Here is a 21,138-nt window from a genome sequence, read left to right as displayed (position 1 = left end):
ATGAGGTCACTTCCGCCGCTGTTGCTATAGCAACGGGCGGCGCGTCCAGGCGGCCCCGCTCTCTGACCAGGCCGCGGCTATGGAGGCCCGGCGGCGGTGGCGGCGGGAGGTGACCGGGCCCGTCCCGCACTCCTTGGCGCTGGTGAGGGACCGCCCCGGTGCCGGTGGAGCCCGCTCCGCTCCCGGGCGGTGCGGGGTCCTTGGGACGGGCACCCCGAGAGGAGCCGGTCCCTGCGGGTCCCTGGGGGAACCGGTCCGGCTGTAGCGGTGCGGGGCGAGGTCGCTCCTTTGGGGGTACGTGGGCCACGCCGTGGGGTGCGGCGGTGTGTGAGGGGCTCCGGGCTGTGGGAGAGGGAGGCGGCTGGAGGTTACCTGCGGTGAGAACGTTTGTTTGGTGTAAAACAGACCCCAGCCATCCTCTCAGCTAAATAGGGTAAGATGTAAACCATAGCCTGGGCAACAGGCAAGTGCTGGCACCTGAAGCCATGTCATGCTCTTGTACTGGTGTCGTGAAGGCAAGGCTTGTTGGGATTTACCCTGAACTCATCATTTGGTGTTAGGTACTTATTTGGTCATGAATTCAGCTAAAAAAAACCCCAAAAAACAACCCAGAGTACCTGATTATATTTTCACCACTGACATATCGATGATCTTAAAGGTCTTTTCCAACCTACATGATTCTCTGACACGGTTTCTCTTACAGAGAGCCAAGCCTCCTAAAGAACAAACAAGTGAACATTTTGTCTCGGCCCGCAGACAGAAAGAAAAGGAACTCCTGGAATATACTGATTTCTTAAAGCTTCACAACCAGTGTCGCAGCGTCCATGAGTGGCAGCAACGCAACGAACAAAAATGGCTGCACGGCGTTGTGCGGAGAAAGGTGGATGCGACGATGCAGGAGTACCTGGCAGGGACTGATGAGAGACGAGAGAGGTAGCAAAGGAGTAGCTAATACCAATAGCTGCCCTACTATTTTCAACTTAACTGTACGTTTAGAGGAGCGATTATGGGGAAAACGCTCAGTTGAGCTCAGCTCTGTACGTTACACTGTGCGTTGTGGCTTGGTCTTCGTTATTCATCGTAACAGAAAGCGTAGGCGTGTTTAATTGGCAGTCAAGCAGCAATGTAGAGCAAACAGTACTCGGTACTGGTACTAGTCACCAAGCCAATCACTAGAGATATGTATTCAAACACAGTAACTAGTACAGTTTAGGTGGCATTTAGAGCCTTGTCTGCCAAATGCAAGATAAAAATAGTATTATAGCACTTGCATTGCTTGATTTTTAAAGAGAACAAAGAGTATGTTGATAAAAGTGTCAGAAGGTCTAATTGTTGGGTGTACTGAGGGTTTTGTTGCGACCTCATTAATGGTTTGGTCCTACCAGTAATACTTTGCGGCACAGGCAGTTGAAGAAACAAAAATTTGGCAGAAGTCTGTCAAAAACAAAAAGGTGAGGCATATTACTGTCTTGTAAAGAACAGAATTGTGCTCTGCTGATCTTAGAAAAAAATCACATGGTTTAATTTCTCAGTTACTCGTTCCTGTTAAGTGACTCTGGAGCTGTGAAGGTCATCAGTTTGGTATCGCAGTCTGATGTGTCTTCATAGGACAGGAATTTTACACTAATTGCACAGAATCACTGAGGTTGGAAGGAACGGTCTCTTCTCCCCAGGAACAAGCGATAGGACGAGAGGGAACGGCCTCAAGCTGCACCAGGGGAGGTTTGGGTTGGATATTGGGAAAAACTTCTTCCCCCAAAGGGCTGTCAGGCCCTGGCCCAGGCTGCCCAGGGCAGGGGTTGAGTCCCCATCCCTGGAGGTATTTGAAAGCCGGGGAGATGTGGTGCTTAGGGACATGGTTTAGTGGTGGCCTTGGCAGTGCTGAGTTAACGGTTGGACTCGATGATCTTAAGGGTCTTTTCCAACCTTAACGATTCTGTGATTCTATAACCTCCTGAGATAATCTAGTCCAATCAAGCAGTCACCTAGAGCAGGTTGCCCTGTCCATTTACGTTTTGCTTATCTCCACACATGGAGATCCCACAACCTCTGTGGGCAACCTGTTCCACTATTTGACGACCCTCACAGTAAAAAAAAAAAAAAAAACAAACAAGTTTTCTTGTTTTCAGGTGGAATTTCACATGTTTTAATTTGTGCCCATTGCCTCTTGTTATGTCACTGGGCACTACTGAGAAGAAGCTGTCTCCCTTTTTTGCTTTCCCTCCCTTCAGGTGTTTATATACATCGCTAAGATCCCCCTGAGCCTTCTCTTCTCCAGGCTGAACAGTCCCAGATCTCACAGGAGAGAGAGATCTTTAGGAGAGATTCTCCTTTTTAGGAGAGTTGCTCCAGTGCCTTAATCATCTTAGTGGCCCTTCACTGGGCTCGCCCCACTAAGTCTGTATCTTGTGCTGGGGAGCCCAGAACTGGACGCGGCGCTCCGGATGAGACCTCACCAGCACTGAGAGGAAGGATCACCTCCCTCAACCTGCTGGCAGGTTCCTCAAGCAGCCCAAGATGCTGTTGGCCGCCTTTGCCGCAAGGGTGCATTGCTGGCTTACGTTCAGCTTGTCTGTCAGGACCTCCAGGTCCCTTTCTGCAGAGCTGTTCTCCAGCCAGTCAGCCCGCAGCGTGCACCGATGCATGGGCTTATTCCTCCCCAGGTGCAGGATTTTTGTCGAATTTCGTGGGATTTGTTCTTATTTAGCTGCTTAAGATCCTCATGCTGTCTTTGCAAGGAGACTGGGCTCAGTACGTGGTGGAGAGAGTGCAATTCAGTGTCCAGAATTAGTAGGTCTTTGGCTTTGCCACTCTAACTCCCACCAGCAGCGCCAGCGTAAGTCCGTAGCACTGTTGCTCATGCAGTAGCAGGGGCATCCCATTGCGTAAAAATGAGAGTGATTTCCCAGAAGCCCATTACATTCGGGCTGGAATTAGCGAGTTTCTGGATTCCTTAGCCCCAGGTTTCATACTGCAAGGATTAATAGAGAGGTAAATGGCGGGGTGTTTAACAATTGCCAATTTGACACAATTTTCTCATCAAAGGTCTTTCAGGATGAAGTGGTTTACGGAGTGGTGCTAAAATAACAAAAGGTAGTTGGAGAGAAGATACAATTATAGATGCGTAGAGAAGGGTGGTAAATACCAGGGAGAGATTATGCTGAAGGATAACAGTAGTACAAGATCAAATTGATATCAACTGGTCACAAACGTAGTCTGGAAATTAGAAGAATTTGTTTAATGGGGGACTGAAGTTGTAAAGCAGCACTGGAAATGGGTTTGTAAGATAAGGAGCTTAAATTGTGCCAGGCCAGAATCACTCGTCTTGTGCTGTAAGATCCCCTCCACGGGCACAACAGGAGCGATCCCCGAGTTCAAATTTGATGTTCTCTTGGATGTTCCCTTCTTTGGCATTTGCAAGAAGCGTTGAAAGGAGCCCAGTACCCATTTTGCGCTCATAACAAATAACCTAGAACTTTATCGTTTAACAGAAGGATTGTTCTAGCTTTTATTTAAATGTTTTCATTACAGGCTTCGTGAGCTTCTGGAGGCAGAGGAAAGTAGGTACTTGGCTGAGATGGAGTCACTTGAAGAAACAGTACTGGAGAAACAAGAGAAAATGAGGAAGCGAGCAACATTACTGAGAGAAGAGAGAGAAAAAGAAAGACAACAACTGGTGGCTGAAAAGCGAGAGCAGCAATTCAGGTATCGTAAAATAGAATTTGGGTTAAGTAAATACAAAAAGGCAATTTAACAAGAAGGTGACAATAATAAACTGAGGAAGGAAAGATGAATGTGATTGAACTGATAAAACAAAAAAAAAAATTAGGGTGGTTTGGATAGAGGTGTATGAGCTTTGCTAGAAGTTGAAAGGCCTCGGCTATGTTGCATGCGGTGGAGCGAGTCTTTTTGGTCTTTTTCTGACTTTCGATGAAGGGGTGCAGCCTCTAAAAACCAGGGATCCAAATTTGCAATGCTCAGGAAAGCATGCGAGAAAAATATTCATTGCTAGAGATGAAGGCATCAGGTACAAAGAACTGTACTGTCTCCATTATTCGATTTAAGCGTTGAGATACCATGAAAATATTCTTCCCAGTGTCGTATGAAACTCCTTGTCCTGTGTGAGCATCCCTGCGCTGTCAGCTGCTTTTGTAATTCCTTGTTCTGGCATACAGTTCTATTTCAGCTTTATACTATTGGAGTGAAAAGGGTTCAGGGAAGGTTAATTTGGCCTAAATCATGCTAATACATCCAAGATCCTTGAAAAGTTCAGATTGTCCAAAAAGACAGTGGTTTTATTTATTGTATACTTTTCAAGACTACCAGCTAAGGTTTTAATGCAACCTGAAGTTCTGTGCCAAGTCTTCCTGGCTGCTGAGCTTGGCAGCCTCTTTTGAAGTCATTAAGATTTGCAGGTGTTTATCAGGCCCTGAGGCCTTGGCATGAAATCTGACTTGCTCAGTTCTTGGAAATTTGGTTTTCTGAGGAAGGGATGAAAATAATATTAATGTAATTCAATTGTAATCATTTGAAGTGTCTCTTCCCAGTCTCCCACAGTGCTGTGGAAATCCACAACACCTGCTTCTCAGTGTGCTAGAGGCTGGGGATAAAAATCAACACTTGCTGTCACGAGTGCATAAACTCTAATTAACTAATTTCACAGATAAATGTTGGTTTATTGACTGAGACAGGTGGTAAGGCAGCGTATGCACTTCTAAATTCACATGCTGACGTTAAAATATGGCCCTCGCAATTTACAGTTCCTAGTTTGCTCTCTACCCATCATACAAAGTGGTTGAAATTAATCTTTAAAGCTGTTTAGAGGAGATACTGCTGGAGTGCCTCTTATTTTGTACTTGAGGCTTGGCTTACGTACCAAGGAAAAGGGATCCAGCTTGCGATTTAGACACCTAAAGGTAGGTGTCTTAAGTGTTGGTATCTTTATATTTATTGGGAATACGGAATCATGTTCTACTCAGCAGATCTTCATTGAGATCAGGACACTTAAAGGAACCTAATGTCGTCCTAGAGTAGGCATATACTGGTCTGCCAGTTGAACTGCACCCTAGCCTCCACTGACTGCATTGACTGGATTCCCATTGGTTAGAATGGGAATTTAGCTCACACGTAGATTCCTGTTTAGATGCCTAATTTTAGATATTTTAATTGCAAAATGAATCCCACCAGTGAATCTCATCATCTGGTGATACGTACTTGGACTTTCATGCCGCCGTTGCCTGTCTTAATGTCTCAGGTCCTCTTTCTTCCCAGTACCACCCTATTGATCTCTGCTTCACTCATTTCATGGGATCATTCCCATCATCCTTCTACATTTCCCAGTCTGCTCTTGGATCTAGGCAATATTCATACCGCATAGTCTCCCATTAAAAAGTGTTGCTGGAGCTTTGCTGGTGGCGTTCTGCTGGCTGCAGTTTTTCAGAGGATTTAGAGGCAGTGAAATCCTCTTTCTTCACAGCTGTTGTGAGCGGCAGTCTTTGAGTATCTTTGCAAATGAATCTTCATCCTACAGCGCACAGAGTCCTTCTCTTTAAGTGTCCTGATGTAATGGAAATACATTTCCATGGTCAGTTCTTCCCCCGTTCCTCTAGCTCGGTCTCTTTCTACTTTTAAATTAAGGTCCCTGTAAAAAACAAGAACTTTAATAACACCAGCTGACCAGAGTTCACCTTGTCTGTTGATCTCTCCTTTGAAAGACAGATACCTTTCTTCATGTATATGCTTAGTAATATTTTAAAGCCTTCTCTGCCCTTTTCCAGTGAGAAAGGGAGTCTCTACTGTGGTGATCAATTCTGATTAGATTAGTAACTTCTCATATCTGAATCTGCATGTATTTCTCATCTTTAAGTAGCCCCAAATCTGGTTTTTTTCCCCCCACCGTTAGCTGTTACTCTTCCTCCTAAACCATCCTGGTCCATGCAGAGATCTGGGAGGAGGCTTTGCTCTTCAGGAAACCAACACTTACTAAAGATCCACAACCAGAAATCTGTAATTGTGCCACAACCTGTCCTCTAGGGCAGCGATCTCCAAACCTTTTTGATTGCACACCCCATCATTAAAAATTTTTTAGCGCTCACCCCAAGGATGTTTACTTATTTATAAATTATATACTTGTACTACTGTACATTATAAAACATAGGCAAAAATAGAAGTTAAAAGAGGGTGAGGAAAAGATGAAATAAACACTATTTTTATTTTTAATGTTATTTATTAATGGTACAAAACATATTTTCTTCTCGCACCCCAATGGATTGTCTTGCACACCCTGCTTTGGAGACCGCTGCTCTAGGGCACAGCCAGAGGAGCCCTGGGAGGTCGTTTCAGTAACGGGTGGATATACACATGATTTTCTGTTTCCCTTTGCCTGCAAATTTATAACTGCTTTGAATGTCTTTCTGAAACCTAATACAGCCTTCTTTATATTTCTTCTAACTTTAAGCAAGGTGCTCCACTCTTTTGCAGCTATAGATTCTCAAACCTGAGGTATAGGAGCACCTATAGCGTACAGCGCTCCAGTACATCATTCCAGAGTACTACAAGGCAGCTCTTAGAATCATAGAATCGTTAAGGTTGGAAAAGACCCTTAAGATCATCGAGTCCAACCGTTAACCCAGCACTGCCAAGCCCACCACTCAACCATGTCCTCGAGCACCACATCTGCCCGTCTTTTAAATACCTCCAGGGATGGGGACTCAGCCCCTGCCCTGGGCAGCCTGGGCCAGGGCCTGACAGCCATTTGGGGGAAGAAGTTTTTCCTAATACCCAACCCAAACCTGCCCTGGCGCAGCTTGAGGCCGTTCCCTCTCGTCCCATCGCTTGTTCCTGGGGAGCAGAGACCGACCCCCCCGGCTCCAGCCTCCTTTCAGGCCGTTGCAGAGAGCGATGAGGGCTCCCCTCAGCCTCCTCTTCTCCAGGCTGAGCCCCCCCAGCTCCCCCAGCCGCTCCTCCCCAGCCTTGTGCTCCAGCCCCTGCCCCAGCCTCGCTGCCCTGCTCTGGCCACGCTCCAGCCCCTCCATGGCCGCCTTGGGGTGCGGGGCCCAGCGCTGAGCACAGCATTCGAGGGGCGGCCTCACCAGTGCCCAGCGCAGGGGCACCATCCCCTCCCTGCTCCTGCTGGCCACACCGTTCCTGATACGAGCCAGGATGCCATAGGCTCTTTTGGAGCTGTAGCCCGAGGGTACAGATTTAACAGCTTCTCAGTAGTGATCTTAGCCAGGAAAAATCCTTTATCACAAGGTGACAGAGGGCACAGTCCTTGGACCACCGGAGTCCCGCTGGAATTCATTTTCATGAAGGGCTACAACTTGTATGAAAAGATATTCAGCCAGTTGTAGCCCGAGGGCATGTTCGTCATTGGTATCTTGAAAGCAAATGGCAATGTCTTAAAATTTGCATAAAACATCTTACATCCTCTTTCTTGTGATACCATCAGAAGCATCCATACCGAGAATGTTATCATCACAGCAACTCTGTACTGCAGCCATAAAATGAATAAATAACTGGGGGACGGGGGGAATAAATGCAGTTTCTGTCTTTGGGAAGTGGCTACGTACAGGCACAATTTTAATGTTAAGAAGCTTAGGATAGCAAAGCGAGGAAGAAAAACAGCCATCTGGGGGAGCAGATGTTTATAGGTTGCGGTAAAAGCTGCTTTGAAGGAATTATTTTGATGAAATCAAGCAATTAGAGGGTTATTTTATATTAAAATTCGAACCATGCTGAACTTTTATTTAACTTCTCTTCCCCTCTGAGAATTCAATTAAATTCAGATTAGTTTATAATCATGGAAAAGAATAACTAATTCTTTATTCCTTCACTGCTGAGAGAACTTTGAACCCATTGTGTTAAGGTATTACAGTTATTTCTAATAGTGTAAGATTTCAAATCTTAATAATGACATGTTTCCCTCAGAACATTTGAGAAATATGTTTTTCATGAATACTAATGAGTACCGTAGTCTTTAATCACCACTAACTCCTACCCGGGAGTTGGAAGATAGACCTCCATGTTGAAACGTAAGAAAACCGGCAATGCCGTAGTCGTTTGTTGACCTGCTTGAAGGCAGGGGCACCTCTCGGAGCGTGCGGTGCCTCACGGCGTGCACATCGCTGTGCTGTTCTCTGCTTTCGCTCTTGGGACGACCAGTGAATGAGCGGGCAGAAGGTTCCCGTCTCATACAAGGAAGTAAAATATTTTACTTTTACCCTTTTCATTAGCCTGCACTGGAATCTGCTCCTTTGTTCCTGTATTTCCTCACCCTTCTCTTCTGAAGACCGGAGCTGAGGATGGTTCCTCGTTCCAGGGACAGTTTCTCCTTTAGAGGACACAAACCCAACTCTCGGGGAAGAGCGCAACGCTTGGGTAGAGGATGTGGCGTGTCCTGGGATCGGGGGAGAAAAGTGCTAAGTGTGGCAGGCTTTATCTTACGGAGACTTGATGTTGATGAAAGGGGACTCGGCAGATTACTCTTGTTCCTTCTCAGTCAGGAACAGTTAAGAGGTTAGAAATGCCTTCTGGATATCAAGTAAAATAAGAATTTTGTTTTCATGGCACTGCTGTCCCTTTTATCGTTTGTGTATAGTGCTTAGCGCCTCTCACCACTGCCTCCCCGGCATTAGGTGCTTTACTAATAGAAGATGAGGACAGAGATGGCCTCGGCCCCAGAAGCTTACAGCTGAAATGCGAGGCAGCAAACAGCGAATGCTGACAGGAAGAAAATGTGGCGAGATTTCTGCTTCTGCATGAAATTACGGGTCAAGCGTTGTGTTCTTTGGCTGTATCTCACTCCTGCAGCACCAAGGGAGAGCGAGGCGTAGCGATCTTTCCCCTCCGCAGTCACAGCTCTGATTTTTGTACCGCTCCACTGTACGTGTGACTGGTTGGACGGCTCTCGCTGTGGCACCGAGAACAGGGTCAGGCGGGCTTTCGGCACTGTCGCTTTTTCTGTCTGTCAGCTTGTTCAGCCGGTTCTGAACTGGAGGAGGGCTATTCTGGGAAACGCTCTTTGCGGTTTATAAGCTCTAAGTAATTTTTATTAGGCTGGCTTAGCGTGGAGTTTTATTGGTAAAGCTTTGGCAGATCTTCTAAGCCAACACATAATTATTACACGCTGGTAGTTGCCTCAGCCGCATATTAACGATACCAGGAGCTGCGCTCATTCTGCGCTTGTTAGCAGGAGGTGAGCGGGAGGTGACGAAGGAGCAGTGTCAAGTAAAGAAACCATTATTCGAGAGCATAATCTTACTAGTTTTAGGGCAGAAATGAGTTATAGAGCACCAGTCGCATCCTGTGTTGCTAAACTCTTTCCCTGTTTGCCTCGTGGCGAGCGGATATAGCAGCTGACCTCAGGGAGAGGCCAAATTTGCGTCGTTTCTGTAGCCTTCGTGGAGGTGTGAACCCATGGCCCCAGACAGAGAATAACGCTCCTATTAATTCTATACTCAAAACCCAGGTCAGGGAATATTGATGTGGGTTTAGATGGAGACAGCAGCTATTGGACTTAGGAATCATTTGGGAGAGCGAAGGCTTTGCAAAGACAGATCCTTAGCATGAAAAAGCAAACCACCAAGTATCTTTGTTTAGTGTTGGCAAACTCAATTTTGCTTTTAAGTTTAAAGAAAAAAAAAAAATCTTAGGCAATGGGATTCATTCATATTTTGTTTCATTGCCGTAGTTATGAAAATTAAATAACTATCGTGGAAAATGATAGTACTATGAGATAGCTGCTTGATGAATATTTAATATTTTTGCTACACAGGATTGTCCGCTAAACGTTGTATAAAGTATTTCACATTGCACAGGTAACTACTGCCGTCATGCAGTGGTTTAAGATGCAGTCAATGATATCTTATGTCTGCTGTAAATTCCTAAATAGCATTGCAATAATCTGTAGAAGATGGTTTCATCCAGCATGAAATTGTGAGATACCTTTTTACTTCACAGCATTCCTGTGTGTCTATCACACATCCTTAGAGCTTACGGATCCTCAACGCCTGTAGATCTTCACCATTGTCTGCTAGTTTCACCTTTTGATTTTATGAAAATCTATATCCCGGTTATAGAACAGAATTAGAATGCTTGTATATTGTTCAAATTAAACGTCGTTTGATAGCATATGTTCATCTCGATAGTGCTTTGTTTGTAAAAATAAAAGCAGAATCTCTAAATAGTTGTGGGTTCTTCAACTGAAGATAAATATTCGGCTTATTTGCAACTCAATTGCAGTGAGTAAATGAAAACTGAAAGCTGTATTACTTATTTGACTTTCTAGCTTCTCCAGACTCTTATCGCAACTCTTCTGAATTATCCCACAAAACTTGATTAAAAAAATGAATACGTTTCTAGTGGTTCCTGTTCAACTGCGTAACCTAAACTTCTGCTTGCAGAGTATTTTCTGAATATGAATGAGCTTTCAAGTGACTAGTAAACCTATTCTAAGTCTTCATTTGAATAAAGAGTAACCTACGTGTTCGAACAAGCGTAGCGTGCATGTGTTTTATATGTTAAAAAAAATTATATAAAACTGCACACAGCACGTGTTCCAACTACATATATAAAATACACTTTTCATATATGAATATTTATATATTGTACGTGTGTATATATTTTTACAAATCAAATATAGGACCTGCTCTTCAACTGATTAAGGTCAAAATCTCCATCAAATCAGGCTCTCTGTGATTCCTTAGGCCTCCCAAGGAGTCAGTGTCAGACCGGGTGTGGAAGTTGGCATCCTGAGCCGTAGTCCTCTGAGTAGTTATGAGCCTCCGTCCATCACACGCCTCCAGACTTGCTTATTATTTTGCGACTTTTCTTTTTTTTAACTTTCACGATGCCTTTCAGAGAACAATGCGAGGAGCTTCGCATACAGCAGATGAAGAAGCATCAGAAGGAATTGCGTGAAGACCAGCTGGCCCAGCTAGCTCTGAAGGAGGAATTGAAAAAGCAACAGAAGGAGGAGGAGCAGATGTTTGCAGGGCTTTGGACAGAGGAGAGGTTGGCTAAGGAAAAGCGAGAGGCGGCGGAGATGCAGAAATCAGCAGAACAGAGTCGGGAAATCCTGAATGCGCTCAGTGCCCAGGTAGCGGTGCTCAGTGCTCACAGAGAGGAGGCGAAGCGGCTGAAGGAAGAAGAGGCTCGATTGCTGGTAATTTCCATATTATTCTCAATTCAGGGTTGTGTATTAGGCCCTCCTAAAGCTAGGCTTACTAGACATTTAGATTAATCCATACCTTTTTTGTATCTTCCCCGATTCCATTAGTATCTGAGACTGTCCTATTACACTAAACCTCTTTTCCAGAGCTGCGGCAAATGCATTCCTGTTTACAGAGGGAAATACATCTTTTGAAACTTAGCGTTGTAAGGGATTTTGGCATTCGAAGCCCCTCAGTGCCTTTGTGGGAAACGGAAATGTTTTGAAGCTTTTGCCAGGCATCTTTGCAATTTTCCGATTTCCAGTTTCCGGCGGGATAGCTAGAGAGTCTCGTGTCCCAGCTGTAATGCGTAACGTCAGATCTCAAACCGTGATGCATACGTTTAATCATCACGGTAAGCGCACTGGGAGGAAGCAGCAAGGGCGTGCTGCTCCCAGAAGAGAAGGTGAGCCAGGAGCCAAAGGTGACAGCAGGGCAGGACGGTACGCTGTCCTTCCCAAAAGGAGGCCCACAGTACGCAAAAGAACGGAGCAGAGCAGGTCTGCTGACAGTAACCGGGGTCATCTAACAGTCCAAACCGCAGGCAGGTCTGTAGCGATGAAGTCCACGATGAAGCCAGCAAGTCAAGTCAGCAGGTCTGGATCAGGATCGACCTCAGGCACAGGCGTACCTGCAACGTAGCTCACGTAGGCACCACAGGCGACAGACTGAGCCTAACGGCAGCTCCCGAGCGACTCCTCTCAGCCCTTTCTCATGCCGCTCTTTCCCAGCTCTGTGATCCAAGGCTCCTGCGGGGAGGTTGCAGAGCCTGTTGGTGCACTCAGGACCCTGACACATACAGGAGGAGACACATTTCTATGAAAAATCCCAACCGCTTATGCCCCAGCTGACTAAATTTCAGAATCTACATTCTTTTTTTTTTTCTTAACAAATTAGCAAGCGGCGCCTAAGCTCTCTCACCTATTAGTGCTGTTGGGCGTCACATCGCGGGAGGCATTTGGCTACCTTGGCCCAACTGTTTGGCCGCTACCCTCTTTTTTTTTTTTCCTCATCTCTCCCCAGTCTAGGCTTGCTGTAGGTGCGCTGGCTTTAGTGGGGCTTGCTAGTTCACAGTATTCTGCGTTGACTTTGTGAGTTATGGGAGACTATTTAGTTCAGACTCGGTCTTCATTTTGCAGCTATTTACACGTAGCGATTGAATGATCGCGCAGGGTACCCTGTTAGGCACTGGAAGCTGATGTTGGCAAGATATATAGTCCACTACTTCTTAAAAATAATGACAATAATGAATCTAAAGCTCTGAAAATCCTGGCTGTAAGACAGTGGAATCCTTATTCCAAGCTAGACTGTAACATTTCACTTATTTAAAAACATGCAGAATAAAATTATTTTCTTGTAACAACTTTTAAGGCACTGCCAAACCTCCCAGGCAAAGAACACTTCTACTTAACTGGCCTTTTCAGAAAAATGCTATTAGAATAGAAGACTTTGTAGCTTCCCCTGGAGACAGCTGCCTCGGGCTCCGTCAAGGAGATAAATTTCTGGTAAAGTGGTTTAGTCTCTGGAAAAAAAGCTTTCTTCAAAGGGTCCATAAAGGAGAGTTTCTGTATTGAATAAGGATGTAATCCTTTTTCAGCAGAAGAGGGATGTGACAGATGGCCACATTACAGGTTTTTTGGGTCCAGAGCAGCCTATAATGATCAGGGGCTTCATCTGGGCGAAGGACACGCTATGGACAGCTAAGCGTCTCTGTGTATAATGGTTTCTTCCGGTTGTTGCAATGGAAATAGATGATTTAGGGAAGCGATAGACCATATGTGTGCATCAAGATACCTCGGGCTGGATGAGAAAAGAGACAGCAACTTTTGCAGTAGCTTTTTCGTTAGCTGTTACCTACACTGGCTGCCTTCCTCCCCCTCTGTTTTTTCTCTCCCTTAAAGAATTGTGATACCTTGAGGTGACGGAAATCACGTTATTCTGGCTGTAGTCTCGCAAGTGCGAGACGAGTTTCTGCCATAGCACTTTGGTCCCGGCTTGCAGGTGGATGGCTGGTAACAATTTCTTTGTACATTTGCAATGTTGTGTTACCCCATCGTATAAACTTTCACAGAGTAAGCACCATGGATCCCATCCTCGGCTGCTCTCATACGACTTCACTGACGTCAGAATTCAGCCGAAGACATGTGCCAGCTTGCCCAGTAGACTGCTAACTATTTTCACCTTCTTTCCTTCTTCATTGTTCGAAGGTTTGGGTTTTTGTGTTTTTTTTTTTTTCTTTTTTTAATTACTTACTGGTTCAAATAATATATACTGAGTTTCAAAGCTGTTTTACCAGCTTCTGAAAGTGAATTTGGCGGTTCAGGAAGACAGCAAAGTCAGCTTTGGCTTTGAAACACTGGAGGAGTCCGTGGGTGCTTTATGTCCAGCGTAACAAGTTATGTTCCTTAGGAGGTGCAGTTTGTACTTCCGTATGGGGAAGATTAGACAGGTTGTTTATGGCAAACCTGCTAATTCATGTTAGAATATTTATTGACATTACAAAAGAGACATTTAATTTAAAAACAGGTTAAGAAAAAACTGTGTAGCTTCAAAGCCTCCTACATGGTTTCCCACAGCATTCTCCTGGAGAAACTGGCTGCTCGTGCCTTGGATGGGCGTACGGTTCGCTGGGTAAAAAACTGGCTGGATGGCCGGGCCCAAAGAGTTGTGGTGAATGGAGTTAAATCCAGTTGGCGGCCGGTCACCAGTGGTGTTCCCCAGGGCTCAGGGTTGGGGCCGGTCCTGTTCAATAGCTTCATCGATGATCTGGATGAGGGGATGGAGGGCACCCTCAGTCAGTTTGCAGATGACACCAAGCTGGGTGGAAGTGTCGATCTGCTGGGGGGCAGGAGGCCCTGCAGAGGGCCCTGGCCAGGCCGGGTCGATGGGCCCAGGCCCCGGGGTGAGGGTCAGCAAGGCTCAGGGCCGGGTCCTGCCCTGGGGGCACAGCAACCCCAGGCACCGCTGCAGGCGTGGGGAGGAGCGGCTGGGAGCTGCCCGGCGGGAAAGGGCCTGGGGGTGCTGGTCGACAGCCGCTGGACATGAGCCAGCAGGGTGCCCAGGTGGCCAAGGGGGCCAGTGGCACCCTGGCTTGTATCAGGAACGGTGTGGCCAGCAGGAGCAGGGAGGGGATGGTGCCCCTGCGCTGGGCACTGGTGAGGCCGCCCCTCGAATGCTGTGCTCAGCGCTGGGCCCCGCACCCCAAGGCGGCCATGGAGGGGCTGGAGCGTGGCCAGAGCAGGGCAGCGAGGCTGGGGCAGGGGCTGGAGCACAAGGCTGGGGAGGAGCGGCTGGGGGAGCTGGGGGGGCTCAGCCTGGAGAAGAGGAGGCTGAGGGGAGCCCTCATCGCTCTCTGCAACGGCCTGAAAGGAGGCTGGAGCCGGGGGGGTCGGTCTCTGCTCCCCAGGAACAAGCGATGGGACGAGAGGGAACGGCCTCAAGCTGCGCCAGGGCAGGGTTGGGTTGGGTATTGGGAAAAACTTCTTCCCCCAAAGGGCTGTCAGGGCCTGGCCCAGGCTGCCCAGGGCAGGGGCTGAGTCCCCATCCCTGGGGGGATTTAAAAGACGGGCAGACCTGGTGCTTGAGGACATGGTTGAGTGGTGGGCTTGGCAGTGCTGGGTTAACGGTCGGACTCGATGATCTTAAGGGTCTTTTCCAACCTTAACGATTCTATGATTCTAATCTATGACTCTAAGACAGCTGAGGCATTGTTTCTGTAGATAAGCTAATGATGGCCACATACTGTTTTATGACTATGATTGCTTGTAAACTTATTCAAATTCAGGATGCTCAGGAATTATCCTAAGTCACTTTATTGATGCTGCTTTGGGCATTTTTTTTCTTTTGGCTAAATAATCTTGAATATACATCTTGATCTATGTTTGCTATTTTTTCATTGTTTCTTTCTTAAGAACTCAACTTTAGTGTCCATTTTCCCTTTCTTTCCAATATAAAGTGGAATGGTTTGAAGCCGTGGAAATTCAGTAACTGCCCATCAGAATATAAGGATACAATTACTTTGTGCAACCTTATGTCCACTAGAGATGCAGCGCTCTGAACATCCAGCACAGACACAGGGCAGATAATCTACGCAGAAACAGGAGGAACACGTGGCTCTCGTATCGGTTAGTGGTTGTGGCTGCATGTGAAGACTTGGATAGAGATCATACGTGCTGCAATGATAACCGATTTCTCTAAAGACACGACTCTGTCTCTCCGCTTGAAATATCTGGAGTACATCAGGCATTCTGGTGTTTCGGTATTGAAGTGCATGTGATAATTAAAGAGAAAAATCCGGAATTCTAACGAATGATATGCTAAAATGTTCATGCTTTAACAGGTCTAATGGATGACACTAATTCTCTAATGTCAGCAAGAATATTTACCTTTGCTCTTCAGTGTTCCAATTAAACTAATTCTAGCCATCACTTAGTTTGAAGTTACGCCATGATTTTACAAGCTGGCTCTTTTTACTGTCGTAGGAAGAAGAGCAGCAACTGCTTAAGCTAGAAAAGGAACAACTTCAGATGGAGAAACTACAGAAACAGAAGGAATGCAGGGATACATTGCTCAGCGCAGCACAGGAGAAGAAGAATCGTCTTAATGAAGAAAAACAAAGTGAACTTGCCCTAGAGATGAAGATCTTGGAAAAATCTCTTCAGGAACCCCAGGAAGACACTGAGGAGAAAACAAAAAGAAAAGTAAGGGCTAGAGGTGTTCACTGTGAAGTTGTGGGGCAATACCTCATTGAGGCTAATTTTGTGGCCCTTAGTGACCTGCACAGTATAAATGAGATCAGACACAAGCCCTTTTCTCTGAACAAGTTGATTCTTTTGTTGCATAGCCTGTTGCTTCTCCTCCTGCCGGGGCTCTACCTCTCTGAAGAAGCCCATTAACTGTTAAAACCACAGTGAGTACTTTAAAGCATGCTTTGCAAGCAGCCAGGCTAGACAAAAGAAGGGGGCTCTCAGGAAACCCTGGCATCTTGTCTCTCTCTGCGGATTCCATTGTGTATAAATCACCTGAGCTTTTTCATCTTTACACTGCATGGATGTAACGGTGGTTAGAAAACTATTTGTTGTTTCGTGGACCTGATTTAATATATATTTGTAACTGCAGAGGAAAGTAAATATTTAACTTATTCTAATTCATTAATAGTAAGAAACGTTTTTAAATCTTCAGTAGCTGGATATATAGATGCAAAAGCTCACGTTAAATATCTTGGAGATGCCATGAAACCATGGATGTGTCTGTCACTTCCTAAATTTAAAACAAGCAGATTGTCACCAACTTCAGGGTGAAAATGAGTCTCAAGGTAACTTTAAGACAGCAGGGAGCTGCTTTCATTACTCTGCTCAGGGTATTTAGAAGCTCAAGTAGGTTAGGAAAGTTGTATAAACTCACTGTTAGACCTTGGCACAAAATGAGAGGAGGTGACATTTATTATTTTTTATTATTATATTTATAGGTCCCAAGGCTTCTCATGCAGGTGAGGGTGAAGTAGCTTGGTCAGCTGTGGAAAGTCTTTGTAAAATGTCTGTGCTGCAGGCAGCTGAGCTGCTATGGGGGAAGGGACAACTCTACATTTGTTCTGCTCTTACGCTGTTGTCCAGGCACTGGAGACTGGGCAGGAAGAAGATTCTGCACAGCTTTTTCCCAAAACAGGGTTTGGGATGGAGCTCTAAGTTCCCAGTTCTCACATTGTCCGCAAATCACCGCTTCTCTTCGTGTTTGGAAAGGCTTTTTTGAACTCTTTTACTCAGATCTGCAACTGTCTCTGTGTTTGCAGCAAGAGCTGCTCAAGGAGCAACAGACTTACCTGGCACACCTGGCTCAGCAGCTGGAGGAGGAGAAACAGCGAGAAAAAGAAGTGGACAAGCTCCTCAAAGAAGAGATGGCGAAGGTTTGGGCCAAGAAGGCTGAGCAAACGCGATTAGAGAAGGAGGCTAGGAAGCAGCTACTGAAAGATGTCCTGGATGAAAGACAACTGCAGCTCGAGGAGAAGTGTAAGTAATAACAGCTCGCTGTCTGTGCACCAAACCTGCCGCATGAATGCAAGTCTTGGCAAAGGCAGAGGGAGTAAAACACGCTGCTTTTGGGAAGATCGTCTGGCCCAGCACGCCCAGGCTGCACGGTTGAGTGGACACCAATGCCACTGTCTCTGAATCCGCTTCTGAAGCTTTACTCCTACAGGCATTCCTTATGCTCATTTCCCATCACCAGAGCAAAGCCTAGTAAAGTAAGGATTGCATGAGCAAGCGATCATTATTATTAATTATATTATTATTATTATTATGAAGTTCTGAATGTGAAATCTTTTTCTATTCTGAGTGGATGGCAAAACAAATAAGCTGAGAATACGCTTGCCGTTGTTTGTGTACCTCTTCAGAAGCAACAAAACTCAGGCTTGCTATTTAGGCTACTTGGCTTGAATACAGTCTCGCTGTCCCTTCAAGCTTAGCAGTGCTGTTCCCTTCTAAAAGTATTTATTTATTTATTTATTTTTTGCAGTGCAGAGAAATGCAAAGGAACAGGAAGAACTTGTTCAAGAGAGGAAGTTATTAGCTGAAGCAATCACAGAACTCAAGCATACAGAAGAAGAAAAATATGCGAGGTATTTTTCTTTTATGCCATTGATTCATTTCATTGCAGATCAATCTTTTAAACTTGTGAGTAGGCTAATTCTCCTTTTCAGGTAACTCGAAGAGCACTGGGTGGGCTTTCTTCTGTTCAGAGAGCCTCTGCTCCAAACTGCTCAATAGCAGCCCTGTGATATTGCAATTGGTATTAAATCACTAATTCTGACCTCATCATACAAATAATGGTGTTTCGTTACATATCCTTGTTTTGGTCTTTTTGGACCATCATGTGACGTACACCCATCATGTTTATTAAATACATCCCCTCATACTCCGAGCTGTTATTAGGAGTGGCAGAGGTTTGGGGAGGAGGGTTAATGAAAGGATAGTTGGTTACTTACCTAGGTGAACCCGTGTGTTCAGGCTCGTTGCTAAACTCCACCCACACACATCCCTTAAACCATCAGACAGTCAGCCACCAAAATACCAGACTACTGCACGTAACCCAGCTGCACGGGCTTCTGCTTACCGTACGGTTCCTCAGGGTGAGAATTTAGTTATACGCAGTAGCTGAAACGTTCCTCTGGGTGTCATGCGAAGCCTAGGGCAAAGGGCTTTATTTCGCTTCGTTTCCGTTTTGTACTCCCGTCCTTTCTCCACGCTTGTCCGTGGGAGGTAACCGAGTATCTGTTGTGTTCTCCAACGGTTTTACTGGTAACGATCTCCTGGATGTGGCAGAAATCTCACCCTTCTGAGGGAAACACGCTGGGCTTCATTTGGGCTATGCTTCACTTAGCAAAGATGGCATTCCGTGGCGTCAGTACGCGCTGCGTGGTTTGGCTGTGTTGCGTTAGCGCACAAGTCTTGACTAGACCGTTGGCATTTTACGTGTCGGTGTGCCTCAGCATGTAGGCAGGCTTCCACTGCTGCTCCAGAGGGTAGCGAAAATAATACGTGAGCCTTGAAGTAGAATGGAAGAATGATTTCTTCTGACAGCCATTTCCTAGAATATTAGTACAACGCCGCGGCGGGAGCCTGCGCCCTGCCTTCCCCGTTGGCAGTAACTTGTTATTTTCCGAATGAGGGAGTGGAGATGGGGTGTAAGGCTGCTGCAGCAATGAGCCCGAGCTAGCAAAGGGCTGAGACCCGACACACTCATTCTCTGTCCTCTCACTGTCACCGTCAGGGGCAGGGAAGGCGTGCTGATTACCAGGGGTCATCCTTGCTCTTTTTGTTAAGCACTGATTTGCAATCTCCTTTATAACATACAACAAAATGCAGTTCTTTCTCTGAAGAACATAAGGTTAGCACGTAGCATTTGGTTAATGGAGTGGTAGTTCTTCTCAACCCCTAAAAAGAGTTTTGAATGGTTCTTTGGTCTAAGGTTGAATGCTAACAGATTAAATAATAATCAAGTTGTTTATTTTTGTTACCCATACTTCATAAATAAGCTATTCATATGTCCTTTCCAGAAAAGTAAAGGAAGCAAAAGAATACCAAGAGCAACTCAGGGCTCAAATTGCTTATCGACAACAGGCCCGTGATGCTGAGGAAGAAGAGAAGCGGCGAGAATACGAATCAGGTCTAGCAGCAGAGAGAGCTTACCAAGAAAGGGTACAGGACATTCTAGCAAGGCCTTGTGAGAAACTAGCAAAGACCCACCCTTTGAGAAGAAAACTAATGTCTAACTCTCAAGAAGACCATCTATGATGATTTTTTTTAGCTCACTTGGTTGCCTTAAAAACCATTTTTCTATGGGTGTTTATAACTGACTTGAGTTAGCGGACCCCTCTCCGCTGTGATGCTCAAAATATTTAACTGGCAAATACAAGAAACGTGGTATTTTTAAAGGTTATTTTTTTCCCTATTGGATTTTCTTTGACAAAATGACTGATCCAAATCAAAGTGTTTGACATTTTAATACAAGAATACCGTGTGTCCTCTGCAGTATAGTAATATATTATGATGTGAATGATATGCAGGCATTCTTTAAAATCTGCACAAAGAAAACTTTGTAGAAGAGTTTCAGCAAACTTTTATTAAAATGCCTTTCAAACTGCAAATATTTGCAAAACCTTTTTTGTATTTAGACGAAAAATACTTGGTGCCTCATCTTCGTTTTCCTTGTTAAATATAAAACTATGAATCTATTTTACTATGGGCTAGCTAGTAAAGAGCTGATATCGCTCTGCATGTATTGTGATTGCTATTGAATGATCTGGGGAATATCGGAGTCCTGCGAGACCTCTGCTTGGAGTGATTTAATTGCGCAGGACTGAAGTCATCCTTTTCTTGCAAAAAGGGTTGTTATTTATCATTTTGATGGCAACCCTGCCTCTTTGGACTGCCTTGGCTTGCCACCAATGCCAGAGTCCGAACTCACGGAATGGTGAGGGGGTGGAGCACCAACAATATTTGAAGACAGAGCAACACCAAAAGCAGCCAGATGTCAATAGGAAGGTGTCGGAAGGGTTTTGGCAGTGGGGAGAGGGGACACCTCCTCACCGCTCCCTCAGCTCCCCATGTTAACAGCCAGATTGCCCTATAGGCAGGAGGAGCAACGGGTGACACAAGGAGGACAGGCGGGAGCAATCCAGCTTCTCCCTGTGGCATTGACCTCGACCAGCTCCCTGGAATGTATTTCATTAGTTTTTCCTCTGTGGTTTTAAGAGGAAGGAAGTGAAGAATCCATTTACAACCTCATATCCTTTCTTGCTCATAGACATTGCAGCATTCAGAAATGTTTTATCTTCTTCCTTAACGTTTTTCCATCTGCGCCTTTGCTGCTGCTTCTCTGCCGATGTTTCTCTTTCCTCCTTCAGCTTTTCAGCTTCTACCATCATTCCTCCACCCCTTGCTTTTCCACGCTTTTCTTCTCCAACTTCCATCCCTCACTAAGCACTTTCTCTACCTTCCTCCTCCTCCCTACCTTCCCCTTTCAGTGTTTGGCTCCCTGCTGGCGAGTACCAGGACTCCTGCGTTTTTTTTGTTGTGTGGGAGCATGAACGGACGCACAGAGAAGCTGATAAATGGCTGGGATCGGAGCCCAGGAGTCCCAGCTCCCAGGCCTCTTGGAGCGAATCGGGAATAAACTGCCTGCACGGTCGCCTCATCTTCTAGGTTTAAAGCAGACGCCAAGTTGACAAACGCTTTTTGTCTGTGGAGAAAGCCGTGCAGCTGTTTGCAAAAGGCCGGGTAGAGAAATATTAATCTGAAACAGTATCAGTGATCTTAGCAGAGCAACCCAGCTAATTACGGGTGTAAATGGCAGAAGAACCTGGCCCGAAGGTGTTGCCCTGCTGAGGAGCACAGCACCGAGTGTGGTGGGGTTTTATCCTTGCTTAACGGAC

At 45.7% G+C, this 21,138-nt stretch overlaps 1 protein-coding gene across 1 annotated transcript; it reads left to right on the top strand.

Moving 5' to 3' along the window:
- Positions 1–79: 79 nt before the first annotated feature.
- On the top strand, positions 80–19,498 carry LOC309601835 (cilia- and flagella-associated protein 53-like; the record flags this gene model as incomplete). The annotated part of the gene is made up of 8 exons (XM_082335010.1): positions 80–142; positions 704–933; positions 3,532–3,705; positions 10,861–11,164; positions 15,692–15,910; positions 16,999–17,215; positions 17,721–17,823; positions 19,261–19,498. The coding sequence occupies 8 exons, from the start codon at positions 80–82 to the stop codon at positions 19,496–19,498; spliced, it is 1,548 nt and encodes a 515-aa protein (XP_082191136.1).
- Between the last annotated feature and the right edge of the window lie 1,640 nt (positions 19,499–21,138).

The sequence above is a fragment of the Platalea leucorodia genome, assembly GCF_965183815.1.
Source record: "Platalea leucorodia genome assembly, chromosome: W".
NCBI lineage: Eukaryota > Metazoa > Chordata > Aves > Pelecaniformes > Threskiornithidae > Platalea > Platalea leucorodia.
The sequence above is the reverse complement of the archived record's forward strand: the minus strand, read 5'-3'. Positions and strand labels throughout refer to the sequence as shown.